The sequence below is a fragment of the Natator depressus genome, chromosome 11 (assembly GCF_965152275.1).
Source record: "Natator depressus isolate rNatDep1 chromosome 11, rNatDep2.hap1, whole genome shotgun sequence".
Classification (NCBI taxonomy): domain Eukaryota; kingdom Metazoa; phylum Chordata; order Testudines; family Cheloniidae; genus Natator; species Natator depressus.
In genome coordinates, this window is record NC_134244.1 from 78720426 (window position 1) to 78745513 (window position 25088).

At 47.3% G+C, this 25088-nt stretch overlaps 1 protein-coding gene across 3 annotated transcripts in view; it reads right to left on the reverse strand.

Annotated features, from left to right (window-relative positions):
* LOC141996267 (UDP-glucuronosyltransferase 1A9-like) overlaps positions 1 to 25088 on the reverse strand; it is a 99689-nt gene that overhangs the window by 45389 nt on the left and 29212 nt on the right. Inside the window, exon 1 of one of the 3 annotated variants that reach the window (XM_074968241.1) lies at positions 782 to 808. The exons of the other annotated variants lie outside the window; for them this stretch is intronic. Coding sequence (XP_074824342.1) covers positions 782 to 793 — 12 coding nt within the window. The 5' untranslated portion in view covers positions 794 to 808. Of the gene's footprint in view, positions 1 to 781; positions 809 to 25088 lie in introns of those variants that run through there. 3 annotated transcript variants of the gene reach the window in all.

The following is a 25088-nucleotide window of genomic DNA, read 5'->3' on the forward strand; positions in this document are numbered from 1 at the left end:
CAGCCCCAGCCATTAAAGTCTGTGTTTTTGCAAACCTATTCAAATCCCAGCTTATTATGTTCTGCTCACTTTGTGGTAGCAATTAGTCTAACAATAGTCTTGTTTCATTTTCTGCCCCAAACTGTTTTGTGATGTTCTTGTACGCTGTTAAATCGCTTCCATGCTCCATCACAGAGGTGGCTGCCCTGAACTGGTGGCAAAGTGAATCTTGCCCATATATTGCTATGGAGTTTGCAAAGCACTTAAAGATCCTTTTGTATGAAAGGCCTTATTATGTAAACTACTGTATTATTCATGTCTGGAATTTACATCACTGTCACACATGAACTGGTGACATGAGGTGGTAAAATGAGGTAATTTATAGGAACTCCGCACTTAAAGTCATCCCGGTTAACCTTGTTTCATTGTTACGTTGCTGATCAATTAGGGAACATGCTTGTTTAAAGTTGTGCAGTGCTCCCTTCTAGCAGTTTGGCAGCCACCTGCTTTGTCCACTGCTTGCAGGAAGAGCCGCCCGTTGGAGCTGGCTGGTGGGGGCTTGGAACCAGGGTGGGCCGGCAGCCCCCTATCAGCTCCCCGCTCCCCTAAGTTCCCTGTGCAGCAGCCGCTTAGCAGGCTACCAATTGCCGGCAGTTCAGCTGTCCCTCCCCTGACTGCCATGTGCTGCTCCTGCTCTCTGCCTTGGAGCTGCTCCCCGAGAATCCTGCTTGCTGTGTGGGGGGGAGGGGAAGAAGAGGGGGCTAATGTCAGGGTGTCCCCCTCCCCCCTGCACCCGGCTTACCCCATCTTCCATAGAGCAGGGGGGAGCCGCTGCCAGCAGCAGCTGCGGTCAGGTCTCAGCTTGCTGATCTAATTAACAAGGCAGTGTACTTCTGACCCCACTCTTCATACTTAAAGGGGAAATCATAGAATCATAGAATATCAGGGTTGGAAGGGACCTCAGGAGGTCATCTAGTCCTACCCCCTGATCAAAGCAGGACCAGTCCCCAACTAAATCATCCCAGCCAGGGCTTTGTCAAGCCTGACCTTAAAAACTTGAAAGGAAGGAGATTCCACCACCTCCCTAGGTAACACATTCCAGTGTTTCACCGCTCTCCTAGTGAAAAAGTTTTTCCTAATATGCAACCTAAACCTCCCCCACTGCAACTAGAGACCATTGCTCCTTGTTCTGTCATCTGCTACTGCTGAGAACAGTCTAGATCCATCCTCTTTGGAACCCCCTTTCAGGTAGTTGAAAGCACCTCTCAAATCCCCCCTCATTCTTCTCTTCCGCAGACTAAACAATCCCAGTTCCCTCAGCCTCTCCTCATAAGTCATGTGTTCCAGTCCCCTAATCATTTTTGTTGCCCTCTGCTGGACTCTCTCCAATTTTTCCACATCCTTCTTGTAGTGTGGGGCCCAAAACTGGACACAGTACTCCAGATGAGGCCTCACCAATGTCGAATAGAGGGGAACGATCACGTCCCTTAATCTGCTGGCAATGCCCCTACTTATACATCCCAAAATGCCATTGGCCTTCTTGGCAACAAGGGCACACTGTTGACTCATATCTAGCTTCTCGTCCACTGAAACCCCTAGGTCCTTTTCTGCAGAACTGCTGCCTAGCCATTCGGTCCCTAGTCTGCAGCGGTGCATGGGATTCTTCCGTCCTAAGTGCAGGACTCTGCACTTGTCCTTGTTGAACCTCATCAGATTTCTTTTGGCCCAATCCTCTAATTTGTCTAGGCCCTCTGTATCCTATCCCTACCCTGAATGGGCCCCTGACTGAATGAGGGAGGCAACCTAGTGACAGAGGATGTGGAAAAAGCTGATGTACTCAATGCTTTTTTGCCTCTGTCTTCACGAACAAGGTCAGCTCCCAGACTGCTGCACTGGGCAGCACAGCATGGGGAGGAGGTGACCAGCCCTCTGTGGAGGAAGAAGTGGTTCGGGACTATTTAGAAAAGCTGGACGAGCACAAGTCCATGGGGCCGGATACACTGCATCCGAGAGTGCTAAAGGAGTTGGCGGATGTGGTTGCAGAGCCATTGACCATTATCTTTGAAAACTCATGGCGATCGGGGGAGGTCCCGGACGACTGGAAAAAAGTTAATGTAGTGCCCATCTTTAAGAAAGGGAAGGAGGAGGATCCTGGGAACTACAGGCCAGTCAGCCTCACCTCAGTCCCTGGAAAAATCATGGAGCAGGTCCTCAAGGAATCAATTCTGAAGCAAAAAGAAAAGGAGTACTTGTGGCACCTTAGAGACTAACCAATTTATTTGAGCATGAGCTTTCGTGAGCTACAGCTCACTTCATCGGATGCATACTGTGGAAATTGCAGAAGACATTATATACACAGACACCATGAAACAATACCTCCTCCCACCCCACTCCCCTGCTGGTAATAGCTTATCTAAAGTGATCATCAAGATGGGCCATTTCCAGCACAAATCCAGGTTTTCTCACCCTCCGCCCCCCCACAGACAAACTCACTCTCTTGCTGGTAATAGCCCATCCAAAGTGACCACTCTCTTCACAATGTGTATGATAATCAAGGTGGGCCATTTCCTGCAGAAATCCAGGTTCTCTCACCCCCCTCCAAAAGCCACACACACAAACTCACTCTCCTGCTGGTATTAGCCTATCAAAAGTGACTACTCTCCTTACAACGTGCATGAAAATCAAGGTGGGCCATTTCCAGCACAAATCCAGGTTTTCTCACCCCCCCCCCCCCCACACACACACAAACTCACTCTCCTGCTGGCAATAGCTCATCCAAACTGACCACTCTCCCCACAATGTGCATGACAATCAAGGTGGGCCACTTCCAGCATAAATCCAAGTTTAACCAGAAGGCCGGGGGGGGGCAAGGGGGTAGGAAAAAACAAGGGGAAATAGGCTACCTTGCATAATGACTAAGCCACTCCCAGTCTCTATTTAAGCCTAAATTAATAGTATCCAATTTGCAAATGAATTCCAATTCAGCAGTTTCTCGCTGGACTCTGGATTTGAAGTTTTTTTGTTGTAAGATAGCGACCTTCATGTCTCTGATTGCGTGACCAGAGAGATTGAAGTGTTCTCTGACTGGCTTATGAATGTTATAATTCTTGACATCTGATTTGTGTCCATTTATTCTTTTACGTAGAGACTGTCCAGTTTGACCAATGTACATGGCAGAGGGGCATTGCTGGCACATGATGGCATATATCACATTGGTGGATGTGCAGGTGAACGAGCCTCTGATAGTGTGGCTGATGTTATTAGGCCCTGTGATGGTGTACTCTGAATAGATATGTGGGCACAGTTGGCAACGGGCTTTGTTGCAAGGATAGGTTCCTGGGTTAGTGGTTCTGTTGTGTGGTATGTGGTTGTTGGTGAGTATTCGCTTCAGGTTGGGGGGCTGTCTGTAGGCAAGGACTGGCCTGTCTCCCAAGATTTGTGAGAGAGTTGGGTCATCCTTCAGGATAGGTTGTAGATCCTTAATAATGCGTTGGAGGGGTTTTAGTTGGGGGCTGAAGGTGACAGCTAGTGGCGTTCTGTTATTTTCTTTGTTAGGCCTGTCCTGTAGTAGGTGACTTCTGGGAACTCTTCTGGCTCTATCAATCTGTTTCTTTACTTCCGCAGGTGGGTATTGTAGTTGTAAGAATGCTTGATAGAGATCTTGTAGGTGTTTGTCTCTGTCTGAGGGGTTGGAGCAAATGCGGTTGTATCGCAGAGCTTGGCTGTAGACGATGGATCGTGTGGTGTGGTCAGGGTGAAAGCTGGAGGCATGTAGGTAGGAATAGCGGTCAGTAGGTTTCCGGTATAGGGTGGTGTTTATGTGACCATTGTTTATTAGCACTGTAGTGTCCAGGAAGTGGATCTCTTGTGTGGACTGGACCAGGCTGAGGTTGATGGTGGGATGGAAATTGTTAAAATCATGGTGGAATTCCTCAAGGGCTTCTTTTCCATGGGTCCAGATGATGAAGATGTCATCAATATAGCGCAAGTAGAGTAGGGGCGTTAGAGGACGAGAGCTGAGGAAGCGTTGTTCTAAATCAGCCATAAAAATGTTGGCCCACTGAAGCACTTAGAGGAGAGGAAAGTGATCAGGAACAGTCAGCATGGATTCACCAATGGCAAGTCATGCCTGACTAATCTAATTGCCTTCTATGACGAGATAACTGGCTCTGTGGATGAGGGGAAGCAGTGGACATGTTCCTTGACTTTAGCAAAGCTTTTGACTCGGTCTCCCACAGTATTCTTGTGAGCAAGTTGAAGTATGGGCTGGATGAATGGACTATAAGGTGGAAAGAAAGTTGGCGAGATTGTCAGGCTCAACAGGTAGTGATCAATGGCTCCATGTCTAGTTGGCAGCCGGTATCAAGTGGAGTGCCCCAAGGGTCAGTCCTGGGGCCGGTTTTGTTCAATATCTTCATAAATGATCTGAAGGATGGTGTGGATTGCACCCTCAGCAAGTTTGCAGATGACACTAAACTGGGAGGAAAGATAGATACGCTGGAGGGTAGGGATAGGATACAGAGGGCCCTAGACAAATTAGAGGATTGGGCCAAAAGAAATCTGATGAGGTTCAACAAGGAGAAGTGCAGAGTCCTGCACTTAGGATGGAAGAATCCCATGCATCGCTACAGACTAGGGAACGAATGGCTAAGCAGCAGTTCTGCAGAAAAGGACCTAGGGGTTTCAGTGGACGAGAAGCTAGATATGAGTCAACAGTGTGCCCTTGTTGCCAAGAAGGCCAATGGCATTTTGGGATGTATAAGTAGGGGCATTGCCTGCAGATTGAGGGACGTGATCGTTCCCCTCTATTCGACATTGGTGAGGCCTCATCTGGAGTACTGTGTCCAGTTTTGGGCCCCACACTACAAGAAGGATGTGGAAAAATTGGAGAGAGTCCAGCAGAGGGCAACAAAAATGATTAGGGGACTGGAACACATGACTTATGAGGAGAGGCTGAGGGAACTGGGATTGTTTAGTCTGCGGAAGAGAAGAATGAGGGGGGATTTGAGAGGTGCTTTCAACTACCTGAAAGGGGGTTCCAAAGAGGATGGGTCTAGCATGTTCTCAGTGGTGGCAGACGACAGAACAAGGAGTAATGGTCTCAAGTTGCAGTGGGGGTGGTTTAGGTTGCATATTAGGAAAAACTTTTTCACTAGGAGAGCGGGGAAACACTGGAATGTGTTACCTAGGGAGGTGGTGGAATCTCCTTCCTTTGAAGTTTTTAAGGTCAGGCTTGACAAAGCCCTGGCTGGGATGATTTAGTTGGGGATTGGTCCTGCTTTGAGCAGGGGGTTGGACTAGATGACCTCCTGAGTTCCCTTCCAACCCTGATATTCTATGATTCTATGACACTCAGGTTTCTCTGTAGTTTCATACCGGAGCTCTGAGCAGTCATACTGCTCTCCTACATACAATGCAACTCCCCCACCGTTTCTGCCCTGCCTGTCCTTCCTGAACAGTTTATATCCATCCATGACCGTACTCCAATTATGTGAGTTATCCCACCAAGTCTCTGTTATTCCAATCACATCATGATTCCTTGACTGTGCCAGGACTTCCAGTTCCCCCTGCTTGTTGTTTCCCAGGCTTCTTGCATTTGTGTATAGGCACTTGAGATAACTTGCTGTTTGTGCTGCTTTCTTAGTATGAGGCAGGAGCCCTCCCCTTTCGTGCTCTCCTGCTCGTGCTTCCTCCTGGTATCCCACGTCCCCACTTACCTCAGGGCTTTGGTCTCCTTTCCCTGGTGAACCTAGTTTAAAGCCCTCCTCACTAGGTTAGCCAGCCTGCTTGTGAAGATGCTCTTCCCTCTCCTCATTAGGTGGAGCCTGTCTCTGCCTAGCACTCCTCCTTCTTGGAACACTATCCCATGGTCAAAGAATCCAAAGCCTTCTCTCTGACACCACCCGCATAGCCATTCGTTGACTTCCATGATTCGATGGTCTCTACCCGGGGAGGATGGATGAGAACACCACTTGCACCTCAAACTCCTTTATCCTTCTTCCCAGAGCTACGTAGTCTGCAGTGATCCGCTCAAGGTCATTCTCTATCTCTCAAACACACACAGGGTGTGTGTCTCTGTCTCTGTCTGCCCTCCCTCCTTTCCTGCTGCCTTGTAGAGTCTGAGAGTTAACCTTTGAGGGCTCAGCCAGTTGCTAGTTCATCATTTAGCAGTAAGGCATTCCCTGAGAAATATCCCACCCTCTGACTCCTCCACCTCAACCAAGCTTCACAGTCATCATCACTGTGTACCAGTATTAAATTGTTTGTTTAAAACGTATACTGTGTGTGTCTTTTGTCTGGTGAAAAAAATTTCCCTGGAACCTGACTCCCACATTTACATTAAGTCTTAAGGCAAAATTGGATTCGCTTAACATTGTTTCGCTTAAAGTCGCATTTTTCAGGAACATAACTACAATGTTAAGTGAGGAGTTCCTGTATTACCAATCCCATAACGTCTAGTCCACCACAAGATGACCTGTGTGCTTTTTTCCTTTAGTAATTAGGTTGATAAAAGAAGCGTTTGGGGGGCGGGAGGTGTACGTTTGTTTTTCCTTTGATTAGAATACATTCCAACCAAATGGTTAAACACATAACATAACACGGCCTTAATCCTACCCCGATTAGCTTGGTTTTGTACGCATTTATTTCAGAAAAAAGAAAAGGAGTACTTGTGGCACCTTAGAGACTAACAAATTTATTTGAGCATAAGCTAAGTGAGCTGTAGCTCATGAAAGCTTATGCTCAAATAAATTTTTTAGTCTCTAAGGTGCCACTAGTCCTCCTTTTCTTTTTGCGAATACAGACGAACACGGCTGCTACTCTGAAACCTGTAATTTATTTCAGAGTATCTCAAAGATGATTTTGCCTTACCTGTTTATAAGACTCAAGGTTTTTGTTTTTAAAGACATTTATATTTTAGTATGGATTTAAAGATCCTCAACTGAATATTTATATCAAGTTGTAGATGCCATCATTGACTTTAGAGAAAATGCATAATAAAGAAGATTTTGAACGGTAACAGGGACCAGAGTGAGCAATTACCATACATAATTCATAATTACAGTACCATTAACAGGGAGACCAAAGTCACTGTGTAATAGACTACCTACCAATGAGTATGTGCTTAGCTGAAGTCTGTGGCGAGATACTGCAGATCATGGATATGATAGAATAATTCTGGTCTCTTGAGCCCCAGAACTGCAATGGAATCTGCTAGTGTAGACCACAGTACCCTTGAAACAGGCCACTGATTTAATGGGACTTTCTACAGGTTGACGGGTCTCTGTTCGCATAGGCGCCGACTTCCTCTCTACACAGGGGAGGTGGGGGATGCTCGACACTCCCCCCCCATCCCAGGCCCACCCGCACTCCATCCCTTCCTCCAAGCCCCCACCCCTGCTCTGCCTCTTCTTGTTTCGCCCCCACCCTCACTCCACCCCTTCCCCAACCCTCCACTCCCACTCCTCTGCCTCCCAGCGCCTCCTGCATGCCATGGAACAAGGAGGGGGAGGAGTTGATTAGCAGGGCCAGCAGCAGGTGAGAGGTGGGGGGAGGGAGCTAAGCTGCCGGTGGGTGCTAAGCACCGGCTAATTTTTTTCCCTGGGTGCTCCAGCCCTGGAGTTGGCGCCTATGTCTGACTGCTCATAATTCCAATTACTGTGCCTTGCTCAGTACAGTTTACTCGATCCAACTCTTACAAACTTGTAAGGAATTTGTAAAGCCATTTAATGTGCATGATCCATGGTGCTTGCACATTAAATACGTTTTAAACTGAAGGGACACACTTGTTTCAGTCCATGTTTTCATGCAAGACCCAGATCCATTCCTCTCCCTGTGATGTCAATCACATTCCATGCTCTGTATTAGAAAGAGTGCCTGGGCTATAACCCTTTTGCACTGGCAGAGCAGTACATTAGGGCTGTGAAGGTGTCCTCACTGTGCAGCAGAGGATTTCCCTTACACAGGTATAAAATGCAATAGGAAAGTGAGGGGAGGAAGGTACCTTTGATAGCCTGTTTTTATGGGAGCAAAATCCCGTGTGATATAATACCAGTGTAGCAGGCTCATGTCACACCGTTGCTGGGGCATGGCCTTTGCCCCGACCCCTCTCCAAAAGTGCACTGACAAGAGCTCTAGCAAAGCTGAGGCCCTGGCCCACTGCTGTGTTTTGAGAAGCACTCAATGGAGAAGAGGGGATGTTCTTTGTCCCATAAAAAAAACCAGCATTTTAAATTTACCAGCACAAACCTGAAATAGATCAGACCAGAGGGAAAGCCTGATGAACACTTCTGAATCTTTTCAGACAGTAGACAAGTGTTAGAACCTTTCAAGGCTGGATGATATGTTTCATCGGGCAGTTGAGAAATGCAGTGCTCAACACACACAAAGTGACCCTACACAATTGACCTTTCCATCAGTAAATAGAGTGCATCAGTTGTTTGCTGGATATGGAATACAAGGAAGAGTGACTTTGCAATTCAAAGTAAGCCAGGCATATGCTTCATATGTATTTCCCCCTTAACATTCAGTCTTGGTTGGTTTTCTAGCGCAAAGCTTATAAGGCCGTCTCCTGACATTTGCTTTTAGATACTGCAGTTTTAAATTAGGAGTTTGGTACATGAAATGGTGACAAGATATGATGCAAAGGTAAATATCTTTTTATATACTGTTCAGAGGTCTGTCTTTTAAAAGAGATTTCCCAGCACATACAGATTCTCAGTGCAAAAATTTCCAGGATAGACAAGAGAGCACAACAGGAGTTAACTCAGCCCTGGTCTACACTATGACTTTAGGTCGAATTTAGCAGCATTAAATCGATGTAAACCTGCACCCGTCCACACGATGAAGCCCTTTTTTCGACTTAAAGGGCTCTTAAAATCGATTTCCTTACTCCACCCCTGACAAGTGGATTAGCGCTTAAATCGGCCTTGCCTGGTCGAATTTGGGGTACTATGGACACAATTCGACGGTATTGGCCTCCGGGAGCTATCCCAGAGTGCTCCATTGTGACTGCTCTGGACAGCACTCTCAACTCAGATGCACTGGCCAGGTAGACAGGAAAAGAATTGTGAACTTTTGAATCTCATTTCCTGTTTGGGCAGCGTGGCAAGCTGCAGGTGACCATGCAGAGCTCATCTGCAGAGGTGACCATAATGGAGTCCCAGAATTGCAAAAGAGCTCCAGCATCGACTGAACGGGAGGTACGGGATCTGATCGCTGTATGGGGAGAGGAATCCGTGCTATCAGAACTCCGTTCCAGTTTTCGAAATGCCAAAACCTTTGTCAAAATCTCCCAGGGCATGAAGGACAGAGGCCATAACAGGGACCCAAAGCAGTGCCGCGTGAAACTTAAGGAGCTGAGGCAAGCCTGCCAGAAAACCAGAGAGGTGAACGGCCACTCCAGGTCAGAGCCCTAAACATGCCGCTTCTATGATGAGCTGCATGCCATTTTAGGGGGTTCAGCCACCACTACCCCAGCCTGACTCCTTCAATGGAGATGGAGGCAACACGGAAGCAGGTTTTGGGGACGAAGAAGATGATGATGATGACGAGGTTGTAGATAGCTCACAGCAAGCAAGTGGAGAAACCGGTTTTCCCGACAGCCAGGAACTGTTTCTCACCCTGACCTGGAGCCAGTACCCCCCGAACCCACCCAAGGCTGCCTCCTGGACCCAGCAGGTGGAGAAGGGACCTCCGGTGAGCGTACCTTTTAAAATACTATACATGGTTTAAAAGCAAGCATGTGAATGGATTAATTTGCCCTGGCATTTGCGGCTCTCTTGGATGTACTCCCAAAACCTTTGCAAAAGGTTTCTGGGGAGGGCAGACTTATTGCGTCCTCCATGGTAGGACACTTTACCACTCCAGGCCAGTAGCACGTACTCGGGAATCATTGTACAACAAAGCATTGCAGTGTGTTTGCTGGCGTTCAAACAACATCCGTTCTTTATCTCTCTGTGTTAGCCTCAGGAGAGTGAGATATCATTCATGGTCACCTGGTTGAAATAGGGTGCTTTTCTTCAGGGGACATTCAGAGGTGCCCGTTCCTGCCGGGCTGTTTGCCTGTGGCTGAACAGAAATGTTCCCCGCTGTTAGCCACAGGGAGGGGGGAGGGTTGAGGGGGTAGCCACGTGGTGGGAGGAGGCAAAATGCAACCTTGTAATGAAAGCACATGTGCTATGTATGTAATGTTAACAGCAAGGTTTACCCTGAAAGAGTGTAGCCATTGTTTTATAAAATGTGTCTTTTAAAATACCGCTGTCCCTTTTTTTTTCCTCCACCAGCTGCATGTGTTTCAATGATCACAGGATCTTCTCCTTCCCAGAGGCTAGTGAAGATTAGAAAGAAAAAAAAACGCACTCGTGATGAAATGTTCTCTGAGCTCATGCTGTCCTCCCACACTGACAGAGCACAGACGAATGCGTGGAGGCAAATAATGTCAGAGTGCAGGAAAGCACAAAATGACCAGCAGGAGAGGTGGCGGGCTGAAGAGAGTAAGTGGCGGGCTGAAGAGAGTAAGTGGCGGGCTGAAGAGAGTAAGTGGCGGGCTGAAGACAGGGCTGAAGCTCAAATGTGGTGGCAGTGTGATGAGAGGAGGCAGGATTCAATGCTGAGGCTGCTGGAAGATCAAACCAATATGCTCCAGTGTATGGTTGAGCTGCAGCAAAGGTAGCTGGAGCACAGACTGCTGCGACAGCCCCTGTGTAACCAACTGCCCTGCTCCCCAAGTTCCATAGCCTCCTCACCCAGACGCCCAAGAATGCGGTGCGGGGGCCTCCGGCCAACCAGCCACTCCACCACAGAGGATTCCCAAAAAACAGAAGGCTGGCATTCAATAAATTTTAAAGTTGTAAACTTTTAAAGTGCTGTGTGGCATTTTCCTTCCCTCCTCCACCACCCCTCCTGGGCTACCTTGGAAGTCATCCCCCTACTTGTGTGATGAATGAATAAAGAATGCATGAATGTGAACCAACAATGACTTTATTGCCTCTGCAAGCGGTGATTGAAGGGAGGAGGGGAGGGTAGTTAGCTTACAGGGAAGTAGAGTGAACCAAGGGGCGGGAGGTTTCATCAAGGAGAAACAAACAGAACTTTCACACCGTAGCCTGTCCAGTCATGAAACTGGTTTTCAAAGCTTCTCTGATGCGTACCGCGCCCTCCTGTGCTCTTCTAACCGCCCTGGTGTCTGGCTGCGCGTAACCAGCAGCCAGGCGATTTGCCTCAACCTCCCACCCCGCCATAAACGTCTCCCCCTTACTCTCACAGATATTGTGGAGCGCACAGCAAGCAGTAATAACAGTGGGAATATTGGTTTCGCTGAGGTCTAAACGAGTCAGTAAACTGCGCCAGTGCACTTTTAAATGTCCAAATGCACATTCTACCACCATTCTGCACTTGCTCAGCCTGTAGTTGAACAGCTCCTGACTACTGTCCAGGCTGTCTGTGTACGGCTTCATGAGCCATGGCATTAAGGGGTAGGCTGGGTCCCCAAGGATAACTATAGGCATTTCAACATCCCCAACAGTTATTTTCTGGTCTGGGAATAAAGTTCCTTCCTGCAGCTTTTGAAACAGACCAGAGTTCCTGAAGATGCGAGTGTCATGTACCTTTCCCAGCCATCCCACGTTGATGTTGGTGAAACGTCCCTTGTGATCCACCAGAGCTTGCAGCACTAGTGAAAAGTACCCCTTGCGGTTTATGTACTCGCTGGCTTGGTGCTCCGGTGCCAAGATAGGGATATGGGTTCCGTCTATGGCCCCACCACAGTTAGGGAATCCCATTGCAGCAAAGCCATCCACTATGACCTGCACATTTCCTAGGGTCACTACCCTTGATATCAGCAGATCTTTGATTGCGTGGGCTACTTGCATCACAGCAGCCCCCACAGTAGATTTGCCCACTCCAAATTGATTCCCAACTGACCGGTAGCTGTCTGGCATTGCAAGTTTCCACAGGGCTATCGCCACTCGCTTCTCAACTATGAGGGCTGCTCTCATCTTGGTATTCATATGCTTCAGGGCAGGGGAAAGCAAGTCACAAAGTTCCATGAAAGTGCCCTTACGCATGCAAAAGTTTCGCAGCCACTGGGAATCGTCCCATACCTGCAACACTATGTGGTGCCATCAGTCTGTGCTTGTTTCCCGAGCCCAGAATCGGCGTTCCACCACATGAACCTGCCCCATTAGCACCATGATGCATGCATTGGCAGGGCCCATGCTTTCAGAGAAATCTGTGTCCATGTCCTGATCACTCACGTGACCGCGCTGACGTCGCCTCCTCGCCCGGTATTGCTCTGTCAGGTTCTAGTGCTGCATATACTGCTGGATAATGCGTGTGGTGTTTAATGTGCTCCTAATTGCCAAAGTGAGCTGACCGGCCTCTATGCTTGCCTTGGTATGGCGTCCGCACAGAAAAAAGGTGCGGAACGATTGTCTGCCGTTGCTCTGATGGAGGAAAGGGCGACTGACCACCTGACTTACAGGGTTGGCTTACAGGGAATTAAAATCAACAAAGGGGGTGGCTTTACATCAAGGAGTATTTCAGGCAGGACTTCACAGAGGGTTCCAATAAGAAATGGTGCACCTAAGTAATTGTTCTTATTGGAACAAGCAGGTTGGTCTGGCCTCTGATTGATACATGGCTAGATTTACCTCGCTACACCTTCTCTGTGAGTGACTGCAGTGTGACCTCGAGGAATGAGTCCCCTAGACGGGCGGGGGGGGGGAGGGGGCAGGAAAGCAAATGAGTACAAAACAAATCTGGTCTATTTCTTGTTTTGATCCACTCCATCTATCTTTTACATCTTTGGCTAGCAGCAGACGGTGCAGAAGGACTGCAAGCCATCCACATCTCATGGCTGTTCGGCAAAAGATGGTACAATAGGACTGCTAGCCATCCTCATCTCTTGCCTGCCCGGCAGAAGATGGTACAATAGGACTGACTGCAGGACTAAAGAGAATGACCTGGTCAAGTCACTTCTAACGTAGTCCCTACACCCATGTCTGCCCAGGCGCTCCTGGCCGACGTGGCCAGGAGCACCTCGGACATGACGATGACGGCTACCAGTCCTATTGTACCGTCTGCTGCCACAAGGCAAGGGGTTGCTGCTGCTGTGTAGCAATGCAGTACCACGTCTGCCAGCACCCAGGAGACATACGGTGACGGTTACCTGAGCGGGCTCCATGCTTGCCGTGGTATGGCGTCTGCACAGGTAACTCAAGAAAAAAGGCGCAAAACGATTGTCTGCTGCTGCTTTCACGGAGGGAGGGAGGGAGGGAACGGGGGCCTGATGATATGTACCCAGAACCACCCACGACAATGTTTTAGCCCCATCAGGCATTGGGATCTCAACCCAGAATTCCAATGGGCAGCGGAGACTGCGGGAACTGTGGGATAGCCACCCACAGTGCAACACTCCGGAAGTCGACGCTTGTCTCGGTACTGTGGAAGCACTCCGCCGAGTTAATGCACTTAATGCACTTAGAGCATTTTCTGTGCGGACACACACACTCGAACATATAAAACCGATTTCTAAAAAAACGACTTCTATAAATTCGACCTAATTTTGTAGTGTAGACATACCCTTAGATTAAAAAGGTGCAGTAAAGAGATTACCAAAATCAGAGAAATGAAGTTGGGTGGGAAGAGGACTCCAGAAAGAACAGAGCAATGAAGAGATGGCCCCAAATTTGAACGCTGCTCTCCCAGAACCCTGAGAAAGTTGTGATTCAATGCAAGTCCACCCTGTAAACTCTTAGCCACCTCTGGAAAAAATATCACCTATTTATGCAGAAAATGTTCAAGAGGGACAGAAAAGGAGCTATTTGGAATTATGGGCAATTATTCAGCAGTCCTAATAAAGAGGAGACAGAACTCAGTGAACTGGGAAGAGGCTGCTTTTCCCCTCTTTTGATGGAAATGGATCTATATTTTTAGATTGGATAAGAAATAGGGGATCTTTGCTCTGTCCCTTGAGTCAAAAGGCTAAAGGATGAAGTACTCATTGTGACGCTGCACCCCCTATTCTTCACAGTGATATTATGATATGATATAGCATAATTAGGATGCATTTTATGCAAGATAAATCGTGTGAGGTGTCATTGGAAAAGTTATGATTTGCTGAATATGATTATCCTATTTGTATGCACGTATCATTTTTGTATCTGAAGTTATGAATATTGCCTACAAATCTGTATTTCAAATGTAGTTACACCTGGGTAATGCCCACTAGACAAGATGCTTTTAGTCTAGATAGCTGGGTGGAAAGGGCCTATTCAGAGCAATGGGCCACTAGGAAAAAGCAGTAGGCCTTAGAAGAAGTTTATCTCCCACCTGGGGAGCCTTCCTGAGAGCACTACAGACAGCCTCCAAGTAATGGCTGCTTTGACTCTACAAGGACATGTGATCAGACCACATGGTGCTGGACTCCATCTTGGGATGTCAGTATCTTTCCACAGATTGGTCTGGGAACCAAGCTTTGAAACAAAGAGTTCCCACCATATGCAAAAACTATATAAGGCGGGGAGTGGCATCAGGTGGTGTACTTTGCTCCCCACACAAGGAGTCTTCTGGAAACACCTGAGGAACAAAGACAGAACTGGGGGAAGTGCTGGACCCAGGCTAAAGGGATTTCTAGCCTCTAAATGAAAAACCTGGGGATTCCAAGCTGTAAGGCAAGTGCAGCTTGCCCCTTAAGAATCTGCAGCTTGCTTGTAGCTTTTCTTAGGGTGAGAATCTGCTAATTCATAACCAATCTCTTTAGTACATTAAGCTTAGTTTGTGGTTTTGTTTATTTGCTAGGTAATCTGCTTTGATCTCTTTCCCATCACTGATAATCACTTAAAATCTATCATTTGTAGTTAATAAACTTGTTCTTGCTTTATCTAAACCAGTGAGTTGGAGTGAAGCGTGTGGGAATCATAACTCAGGGACAAAGGCTGTTGCATATTCCTCTCCACATTGAGGGAGGGGGCAAATTTTATGAGTTTACGCTGTACAGTTCCCTCTGCAGCACAAGACAGTACAATTTTTGGTTTATACTTGAGAGAGGGTGCGTGTCTGGAAAGCTGGGAAATTGGCTGCTGTCTGCTGCATGTATTTGAGTAGTTTGGGTGAAGCTGCTCTCTCAGGTAGCTCAGTTTAGGTATGTGGGCCACCTGCTGTCGTGTGGGGTGATAACAGGGCCTGGGTTAGGCTGGCTGTGTCCCCAAGCAGCATGAGCAGGGCCAACCCAACTGAGTGGTTAGAGGGGCCCAGCAGTTCCCACAGCTCCCTGACTGCATCACGGGGTGACAACCCGTCCCACTCATGTCAACACTTTATAGAATGAAAAGAATAAACAGGCTACCAAATGCAGATTGTCCTTTCAACTTTCCTATTGAATTTGAAATGCCACAGTTGGCCTGAGACTCTCAAACGCAAAGTGCTATCTCCACAACCACTCAAAGCAGAGCCATGCAGCTCCGCCTTGTTTAAATCACTTCAGAAGGAGCCATTTGTTCAAACTTTATCTAAGTCCTTAAAAAGGAACTGTTCTTTGGTGGAGACTAATACGTTCAGCACGTAGGTTCAATAGGTAGATACCATGTTGGATGTATGGCTAGTTTGCACATTAGAGGCAAACAGGGTTTCTGTTTAGTGCAAGAGAGAGAGGACGGCTGTCAGGGACACTGGTTAAGACCCTAGTGTAGGCTAAATCAGTCTAGATGCTGAAAGGCAAAAGAGGCCCAGGAGGACTGTATATGCACTGCCTATGCTTTAGATTGAGGGGAAATCTAGAAATGGAGTGCGCTGAAGAAGGGGGATACTGCAAAAATCACCCTACAGAGCAATGCTACAGCTATGTGGAGCCCTTCAAAGTTACTCTCCGCAAAGTGAGGAGCAATTTCTGTGTTCTGCAATTTCTGTTACAGTTGTCGAAAATAACAATGGGCAAGATCCTCTCCTGCAGACAAGCTGTGCTGGGTGCCATCTGAGGAGCTACTGTGAGGGTATGACTGGGTGACTGCTGCTCGAGCTGTCAGACCTGAGCTAGCTTAAATCTAGCCAGCTTGGGTTCCGGAGAAGAGCAGCTCCAGACTCAGTAATGCCAGGGTACAAAATATAGGGGAATAACAGAGTAGGTCATGCTGGTGGGGAAGAGGCACTGCATATTTAAAAAAAACCCAAAACATTGTCAGATAAGGTGAAAAATCTTAAATGAATCAAACTGTACCACAGAATCTCTCTGTCTAGAAATTCCAGGCGTGAATAACAAGAATATAGCAGCAGTAGGAATATACAACCAACCACTTGACCAGGACAGTGACCGTGTTTGTGAAGTACAAAGGGAAGTTAGAAGAGCTACAAAATCAGCAAATGCAATAGTAATGGATCATTTCAACTACACTCATGTTGACTGGATAAATGTCACCTCAGGGTGTGATGCAGGGATAAAATTTCTACCATTAATAACTACTTCTGGGAGCAGCTAGTCCAGGAACCCACAAGGTGATATAACTAAACCCCCAGTATAGATGCAGTTATGCCAACACAGGAGTTCTTTTATCAGCATGAGCCTGGTCTACGCTACAAAGTTAGGTCAGTTTACTTTGACTTGAGTCAACCTAGTTGCGCATGTGTCTATCCTAAACTTTGTCTCCCTCAGACGGAAATACCCCGTTACAGAGACACAGTAACACAACCTCCCTGAATGATGCAGAGCCACAGTTGACCTACTTAGGTCAACGCAGTGTGAGTGCAGGCCCTGCATTAGTTGTGTCAACCCTAACAGTCTGCCTGCAGCTGACTCACAGAGCCGCAGTGACTGCTCTGGTCACAGTGTTGAACTCCACTGTGCAGGGGTCATAGAGACTGGAAGCCCCTCCTGTGCCCTTTAAAACACCTATGTGTTTTTGAAATTCCTTTTTCCTCACACCTAGCAGCTCACCTTTGTTGTGTGCAATTGGCCATGCCAGCTTCACACACAGAGCGCTAATAGATTTGCTTCTGCCTGTAACAGGCAAGAAGTACGGGAGTTCCTCGGCTTGTGAGAGAAAGAGGTGCAAGCACAGCTATGGAACAGCTAAAGAAATATTGACATCTGTGAGCAGATTGGATGGGGAATATTGGCAAAAAATCACAGCAGGGATGAGCAGCAGTTCCGTGGTAAAGCAAAGGAACTTCACAAGGCATACCACGAGGTGAGGACGGGCAACAAGAAATCTGGTACTGGTATGCAGACCTGCCACTTTTACAATGAACCGCATGCCACACTTGTCAATGACAGCAGCAGCAGCAGGAGAGACAACTGAATTCCTTGGAGGTGCCCAAGACAGAGGAATGGTTTTTTTTTTTCAATATCTTCATTAACGATCTAGAGGATGGTTTTCACCCTCAGAAAGTTTGCAGATGACACTAAACTGAGAGGAGTGGTAGATACGCTGGAAGGCAGGGTTAGGATACAGAGGGCCCTAGACAAGTTAGAGGATTGGGCCAAAAGAAATGTGACGAGGTTCAACAAGGACAAATGCAGAGTCCTGTACTTAGGAGGGAGGAATCCATGCACTGCTATGGACTAGGGACCGAATGAATAGGCAGCAGTTCTGCAGAAAAGGACTTAGGGGTTATAGTGGACGAGAGGCCGGATATGAGTCAACAGTGTGCCGTTGTTGCCAAGAAGGCCAATGGCATTTTGGGATGTATAGGTAGGGGCATTGCCAGCAGATCGAGGGACGTGATCGTTCCCCCCATTCGACATTGGTGAGGCCTCATCTGGAGCACTGTGTCCAGTTTTGGGCCCCACACTACAAGAAGGATGTGGAAAAATTGGGAAATGTCCAGCGGAGGGCAACAAAAATGATTAGGGGACTGGAACACATGACTTATGAGGAGAGGCTGAGGGAACTGGGATTGTTTAGTCTGCGGAAGAGAAGAATGAGGGGGGATTTGATAGCTGCTTTCAACTACCTGAAAGGGGGTTCCAGAGAGGATGGATCTAGACTGTTCTCAGTGGTAGCAGATGACAGAACAAGGAGTAATGGCCTCAAGTTGCAGTGGGGGAGGTTTAGGTTGGATATTAGGAACAATTTTTTCACTAGGAGGGTGGTGAAGCACTGGAATGGGTTACCTAGGGAGGTGGTGGAATCTTCTTCCTTAGAGGTTTTTAAGGTTAGGCTTGACAAAGCCCTGGCTGGGATGATTTAGTTGGGGATTGGTCCTGCTTTGAGCAGGGGGTTGTACTAGATGACCTCCTGAGGTCCCTTCCAACCCTGATATTCTATGATTCTATGATTCTAAGGGGAGAGGCCATTCGTGAGTTAATCATAGGCGGTGTGCAGGATCTGCTCCAAGAGGCAACTATAGCTGCATTGCTTGAAAATAGTGACCCTAATGCAACTAAATTTAATATCTTTGTAGCGGGGAAAATACCAAAAAGCCCCACCAGAGTACCATTTAATTTTAAAAAGGGGAACCACATGCAAATGAGGATGCTAGTTAGGTGGACATTAAAAAGTGCAGTCCCCAGGGTAAAATATCTGCAAGCAATAGGGAGACAATTTAAAAAACACCAAAATAGAGGCTCTGACTACATGTAGACCCCAAATCAAAAAAGACAGTCGGAGGACCAAGAGAGTGCCACCATGGCTAAACAGGAGAATAATGGAGGCCATTAAAGGAAAAAAGGCATCCTTTAAATTTTGGAAGTTGAATCCTAATAAGGAAAATAGGAAAGGGGCATCCATTCTGGCAAGTCCAATGTAAAAGTATATGCAGGCAGGCCTTCTGAACTTCTTTCTTGGAACTTGCAAAAGATCCAAAAAATAACAGTAAAAATATCTTTGAAGACTGTCAGAGTTAGGAAACCCTGCCAAACAGGTAGGGGGGCCACTGGAGGGCAAAGGTATTAAAGGCGCACTCAAGAAAAACGAGGCCATTGTGCAATAGCTAAATTAATTCTTTGCATCAATCTTTACTGCAGATGATGTGGAGGAGATACTCATGTCAGAGCTATTCTTTCTGGATGACAGATCTGCAGTACTGCCCTCAACTGATGTGTCAGTAGAGGAGGTTTTAGAATAAACATGTCAACTAACATATCGATAAGGGTGATCCAGTTGATACCGTGTTGATACAGAGAGCCTTTGACAATGTCCCTCACCAAGGGCCCTGAAGGAAACTAAGTAGACATAGGATCAAGAGAAGGTCCTCTCAGGGATCAGTGACTGGTTGAAAGATAGAAAACAAAGCATAGGAATAAATGGTCAGTTTTCACAATGGAGAGATGTGAAGAGGAGGATCCCTTAAGGACCTGTACTGGGTCCTGTGCTGTTCAACATATTCATTAATGATGTGGAACAAGGGGTGAACAGTGATGTGCCTAAGTTTGCAGGAGACACAAAATTATTCAAGATAGTTAAGTCCAAAGCAGACTGGGGAAGCAGAGTGAGTGATGCTGGCAGACCAGATGCCAGCTCATACAAAGGCCGCTCGGCCTCACTGAACACTTACAAATGCGTAGCTGGAAACCAGTCTTACTCATCTGTGTGTTAGTACTATTAAAATAGATGTTAGAATTATAAGAATGTGTTTAGTGTTTGAACTTTATGAACTGCTAGTGAATTGCTGCCTGCATTAATCTCACTTATAATATCTGTATCCCATGTTATAAGTTTCAGAGTAGCAGCCGTGTTAGTCTGTAGTCGCAAAAAGAAAAGGAGTACTTGTGGCACCTTAGAGACTAACCAATTTATTTGAGCATAAGCTTTCGTGAGCTATGGCTCACTTCATCGGATGCATTCAGTGGAAAATACAGTGAGGAGATTTATATACACACACAACATGAAACAATGGGTGTTGTCATACACACTGTAAGGAGAGTGATCACTTAAGATGAGTCGCACTATTACTACAAAAAGACTTCAAAAACAGACTCCAATGAGAGACTGCTGAATTGGAATTAATTTGCAAACTGGATACAATTAACTTAGGCTTGAATAAAGACTGGGAGTGGATGGGTCATTACACAAAGTAAAACTATTTCCCCATGTTTATTCCCCCTCCCCCCCAACCACTGTTCCTCAGACGTTCCTGTCAACTGCTGGAAATGGCCCACCTTGATTATCACTACAAAAGGTTTTCTTCCCCCCGCCCCACTCTCCTGCTGGTATTAGCTCATCTTAAGTGATCACTCTCCTTACAGTGTGTATGCTAACACCCATTTTTTCATGTTCTGTGTGTATATAAATCTCCTCACTGTATTTTCCACTGAATGCATCCGATGAAATGAGCTGTAGCTCACGAAAGCTTATGCTCAAATAAATTGGTTAGTCTCTAAGGTGCCACTAGTACTCCACGTTTTAAGGTAATAGTTAAGTATTTTGCTCTGTAACTATTGTAACCCTTCTGCCCATCAGAGTTGGCAGCAACAAGGGCCGGGTTCAGGATCTAGGGGTTCCGTTCCAGTAACACAGCGCAAAACCGGCTCATGCCCCCACCCAGTGACCTGGGACAAATATATACCACCCCCCCCAGGCGCCTCTAAGAGGCAATACTTCCCCTCTTGCAAGCACAGAGTCTGAATGTAGCAAAAGCCTTTTAATAACAGAGAGAAACAATGTGGCATTATGTTGAGGAAACACCACCACCAGGATTCATAACACAACCCACGAGCAAAAACCCATCCCAAGCAAATTGGGTTGTGTCCTTTCCCTTTGGTTCTTGAGTCCAGCAACCCAAAAGTCTCTGTCTCTGTCCTTGGTGAGTCCAGAGTTCAAAAGTTCATCTAAAGAGTTTTAACCCCCCCCCCCAGTCTATGTGGAAATGGTCGGGGAGCATGGGGAGTAAAGGGTCACCTTACATGCGCCAATGGCTGACTGCCCTGCCTCTCCATGGGTTTCTGCTGCAGCCTTCACTGCCAGTCACACACCTCCATCAGCTCCTCCTCCTCCCCAGTAGCCATCCTGCAAGCCGCTCCACCAGCTGCTCCTCCCAGGTAGCTGTCCTGTGAGCCCCTCACCAGTATATCATCAGGCTCCCTAGTACTTAACACAGTGCTCAGTGATTTTAGGTCACAGGAGGGGAGCCCCAGGGTGAGTGCACCATTGGCCCAAAATGAAGTCAGCGCTGCAATCTGTAACCAGACACCTAATAGAATCAAAATTAGCTCTGCTATTACACAGTGGAGAGAGGCAGTGGAGCAGTTAGCATTTAAGACCCCAAAGTACAAATGCTTGTCCACAGCCCCTCTCTCTATTCACTGAGTTTTGGAACCCATGTCCCTTGCCTAGTGAGTGCTACTTAGTTGATGGCGAGTCCCTCCATCATAACAAAAAGCCGAGTACAGGTCCACTGTCCTTGATTCACATAATCAGGATAATAACACTTTATTCTTCCTGCCCCAATAACAGAGAAACTGGGGATCCCACAGCAGCCAAAGTGACCATCTAGGCAGGGTGGGTGTGCCTATGCAAATGAGATCAGCCCCTGAAGTTCTTTTCCACAACCTGCCACAACTCACCACCAGATGTCAGGGTAGAGCTCATCCTGACTCTGCTTACACTATGAAAGTGTTTGCGGTGAAACTGTAAACCCACCCTGTCAGGAGAGCAGCATCACTGAGTGTGACATACTAGTTTACCACAAGAGGTGTCATCTCCTGCCCAACAAAAGAAGGCTTATAGACACCAGACAAACCATTGTGGAACATCAATGAACAAAATACTTTGTTGATTGCTTCCCCCACACCCATAAAGAGGGGACATGCACAAATTCTCATCCCATCACAGCTTAAACTCTGGGGGAAGGGGGACTGAATATTGTGACTTTTGGTGTACGGGCCCATCTATGACAAAGGCAGGTTTGCCTGGGTGGCAAAATAGACTGGAGTGCCCATGGGGACTGTGACTCCATGGTTAGACTGTCCTAGCACTTGAGTAGTTCACACTTGATACTTGGTTGGTGAAACCTAAGTACAGAACTCTCAATCAGTTTGGGGTTTATGTCCTGGTGTGTAACAAACTGTGGTTGGTACTCGTGGTTGTGAGCCACAGTCTAGACAGCCTGAGAGAGACCTCACAAAACTGGGTGACTGGGCAAAAAAAAGGCAAATGAAAGTCAACACAGATAATTGCAAAGAAGTGCACATTGGGGGGAAAAATCTAAATTATACATATTCAATTATGGTTTGTAAACTAGCTGTTAACACCCAAGAAAGAGATCTTGGGGTCTCTATAGACAGCTCTCTGAAAATTTCCACTCAATGCACAGCAGCGGTCAAAAAGGCTAATAGGGTGCTAGAAACTATTAGGAAAGGGTTAGAAAATAAGACAGAAAATATCATAATGCCTCTATATAAATCCATGGTGCGTCCAAGCCTTGCATACTGTGTGCAGTTCTGGTTGCCCCATCGCAAAAAGAATTTAGTGGAACTGGAAAAGTTTCAGAGAGGTGCAACAAAGATGATCAAGGGTATGGAACGGCTTCCGTTAAAGAAGATGTTAAAAAGATTAGGGTTGTTCAGTGGAGGAAAGGGATGACTAAGGGGGGATCATGACTGGTGTAGAAAACGTGAATAGAGAAATGTTATTTAACCATTTTCCACAATAGGAAAATCAGGGGGTCGTACAATCAAAATAGGTATCAGGTTTAATGCAAAGAGGAGGAGACACTTTTTGACACAACGCATAAGTAAGCTGTGGTGCACATTGCCATGGAACGTTGTGAAGGCCAAAAGTATAATTGGGTTCACAAAGGAACTGGATAAGTTCATGGAGAACAGGTCCATCAATGGCTTTTAGCCAGGATGCGCAGATGCAACCCCATGCTAAGAGCAACCCTAGTCCTCTGACTACCAGAAGCTGAGAGTGGAAGACTCGATGATTGCTCTATTCTGTTCACTCCCCCTGAAGCTCACATTTGGCCCAATGTCAGAGACAGGATACAGGGCAAGGTGGAGCATTGGGCTGATGCTGTATGGTAGATCTTATGCACTTATATGTGTTCTTTAGGTAGAAAATGCATAAGGATGCAGAAGAACCTCTTCCTGTGTTCAAGGCATTGTATACATTTCCCTACTATGCTGCTTAGATTTCTCCAAGAGAAAACCGGTACCTAGTAATAACAAGAAGTATTTCCAGTTGAGTTCATTGTGTTCGTGCTGAGCTGGGACATCCATTCTGAAGTGTCAACAGTACACAGAATAGAGGAAGGAGAAATCCTGTCCCACACAGGTAAATAGGCTAAAACCCGGAGACTATCCATTTATGTTTCTAAATATTTATCCTGTGTCGCTTACCTTTCTGCCAAAGAGATGCTTTAAACCAACATTTGATTGCCAAAACCTGAAACACAACTGGCTTTTCATGTGTGAGATTTAAAGCTTTTTCATTCCTCTGACTTGTGCCCAAAATAAAGCTGCCAAATGTTTCTCCACTCTGCAGTGTTATCTGTATTTTCCCTCTGCTTGTTTTTTTGTCCCTATCCACAATGCTTTGACTGAATTGCATGACCCCACTGACCTTTCCCCTGCTCTGACTTTATCTGGGTCATTCCAAATCAACATATGTACCATCACCTGTCTGGGTGATTCCTCCACCAGGTCGCTGCCTCTACTATTTGTATTTGCTTCATCACTTTGATGTTGCAGCCATGAGGGGCAGCAAGGACAAAAGCAGGAACGTGCTTGTGAAAGAAGCACACAAAGGCATGATGGCGACTGGCACTGTTGGTGGAAAGGAGACACAGTAAATACAAATGCTGAGACCTAGGAAGAGGCTAAGTTGTGAAGGCCCTTAAAGGTGAAGGCAAGGCGCTTGTATCTGATATGGTGAAGAGGGAGCCAATGAAAGGACTCCTTGAGTGGGGTGACCTGGTCAAAAATGATGGGCAGCAGCTTTTCGTGTGGACCTGCATTGGGTGACTTAGGTTTCAGGAAGAGCAGAAGAGGAGGAGAATCCAGTAGCTAGATGGGAGGTAACGAGGCCCCGGATGTGATTTTTAGTGGTGTGGGTAGTGAGAAAGGGCTGAATCGCAGAGATGCTGTGGAAGAAGCAGCAGCAAGATTTAGCATGACCGGGATGTGTGGTTCTAGAGAGGGGACTAATTTGAGATGGCACCAGGTTATAGGCCTGAGTAACGGAGAGGATGCTGATGTTGCTACCAGTGAGAGAGGAAGAGGGGAATGCTTCAAGGGGTGGAACAGAGCAGTTTGGTTTTAACCATGCTAAGGTTAAGCTGGGAACTACAGAGAGACAGGCCGAGCTGTGGAGTTGGATGGAGGGGAACAGGTCAGGAGTAGACAAACAGATTTTTAATCAGCAATGTATAATTGGTAATTAAAGCCAAGTGAGTTGATATGGTCACGTAAAGAAAGGGTGTAGAGCAGGGGTGGGTAAACTACAGCCTGTGGGCTGGATCCGGCCCACCAGCCATTTGAATCCAGCCCTTGAGCTCCCGCTGGGGAGCGGGAACTGGGGCTTGCCCTGCTCCGGCGCTTCAGCCGGGGAGCAAGGTCGTGGCTCCCAGAAGCAGCAGCATGGCCCTCTCTGGCTCCTATGCATAGGGGCAGCCAGGGCACTCTGCTCTGCACGCTCCCAGCACCGCCCCCACAGCTCCCATTGGCCGGGAAGCACACCCAATGGGAGCTTCAGGGGCAATGCCTGCAGTTGGGGCAGTGTGCAGAGGCACCTGGCTGCTCCTCTGCATAGGAGCCAGAGAAGGGACATGCCGTTGCTTCTGGGAGCTGCTTGAGGTAAGCACTGCCCAGAACCTGCACCCCTGAGCCTCCCCCGGTGCCCCAACCCCCTGCCCCAGCCCTGATCCCCCTCCTGCCCTCCAAACCCCTCAGCCCCACTCCAGAGCCCACACCCCCAGCCAGAACCTGCACCTCTTCCTGCACCCCAACCCCTTGCCCCAGCCCAGAGCCCCCTCCCTCACCCTGAACTCCTAATTTCTGGCACCACCCTGGATCCCGCACCCCCAACCATAGCCCTCACCCCTTCCCACACCCCAAATCCAATTTTGTGAGCATTCATGGCCCGCCATACAATTTCTATTCCCAGTTGTGGCACTGGGGCCAAAAAGTTTGCTCACCCCTGGTGTAGAGGAGAACAGGCGGTGGCCAGTGATCGAGC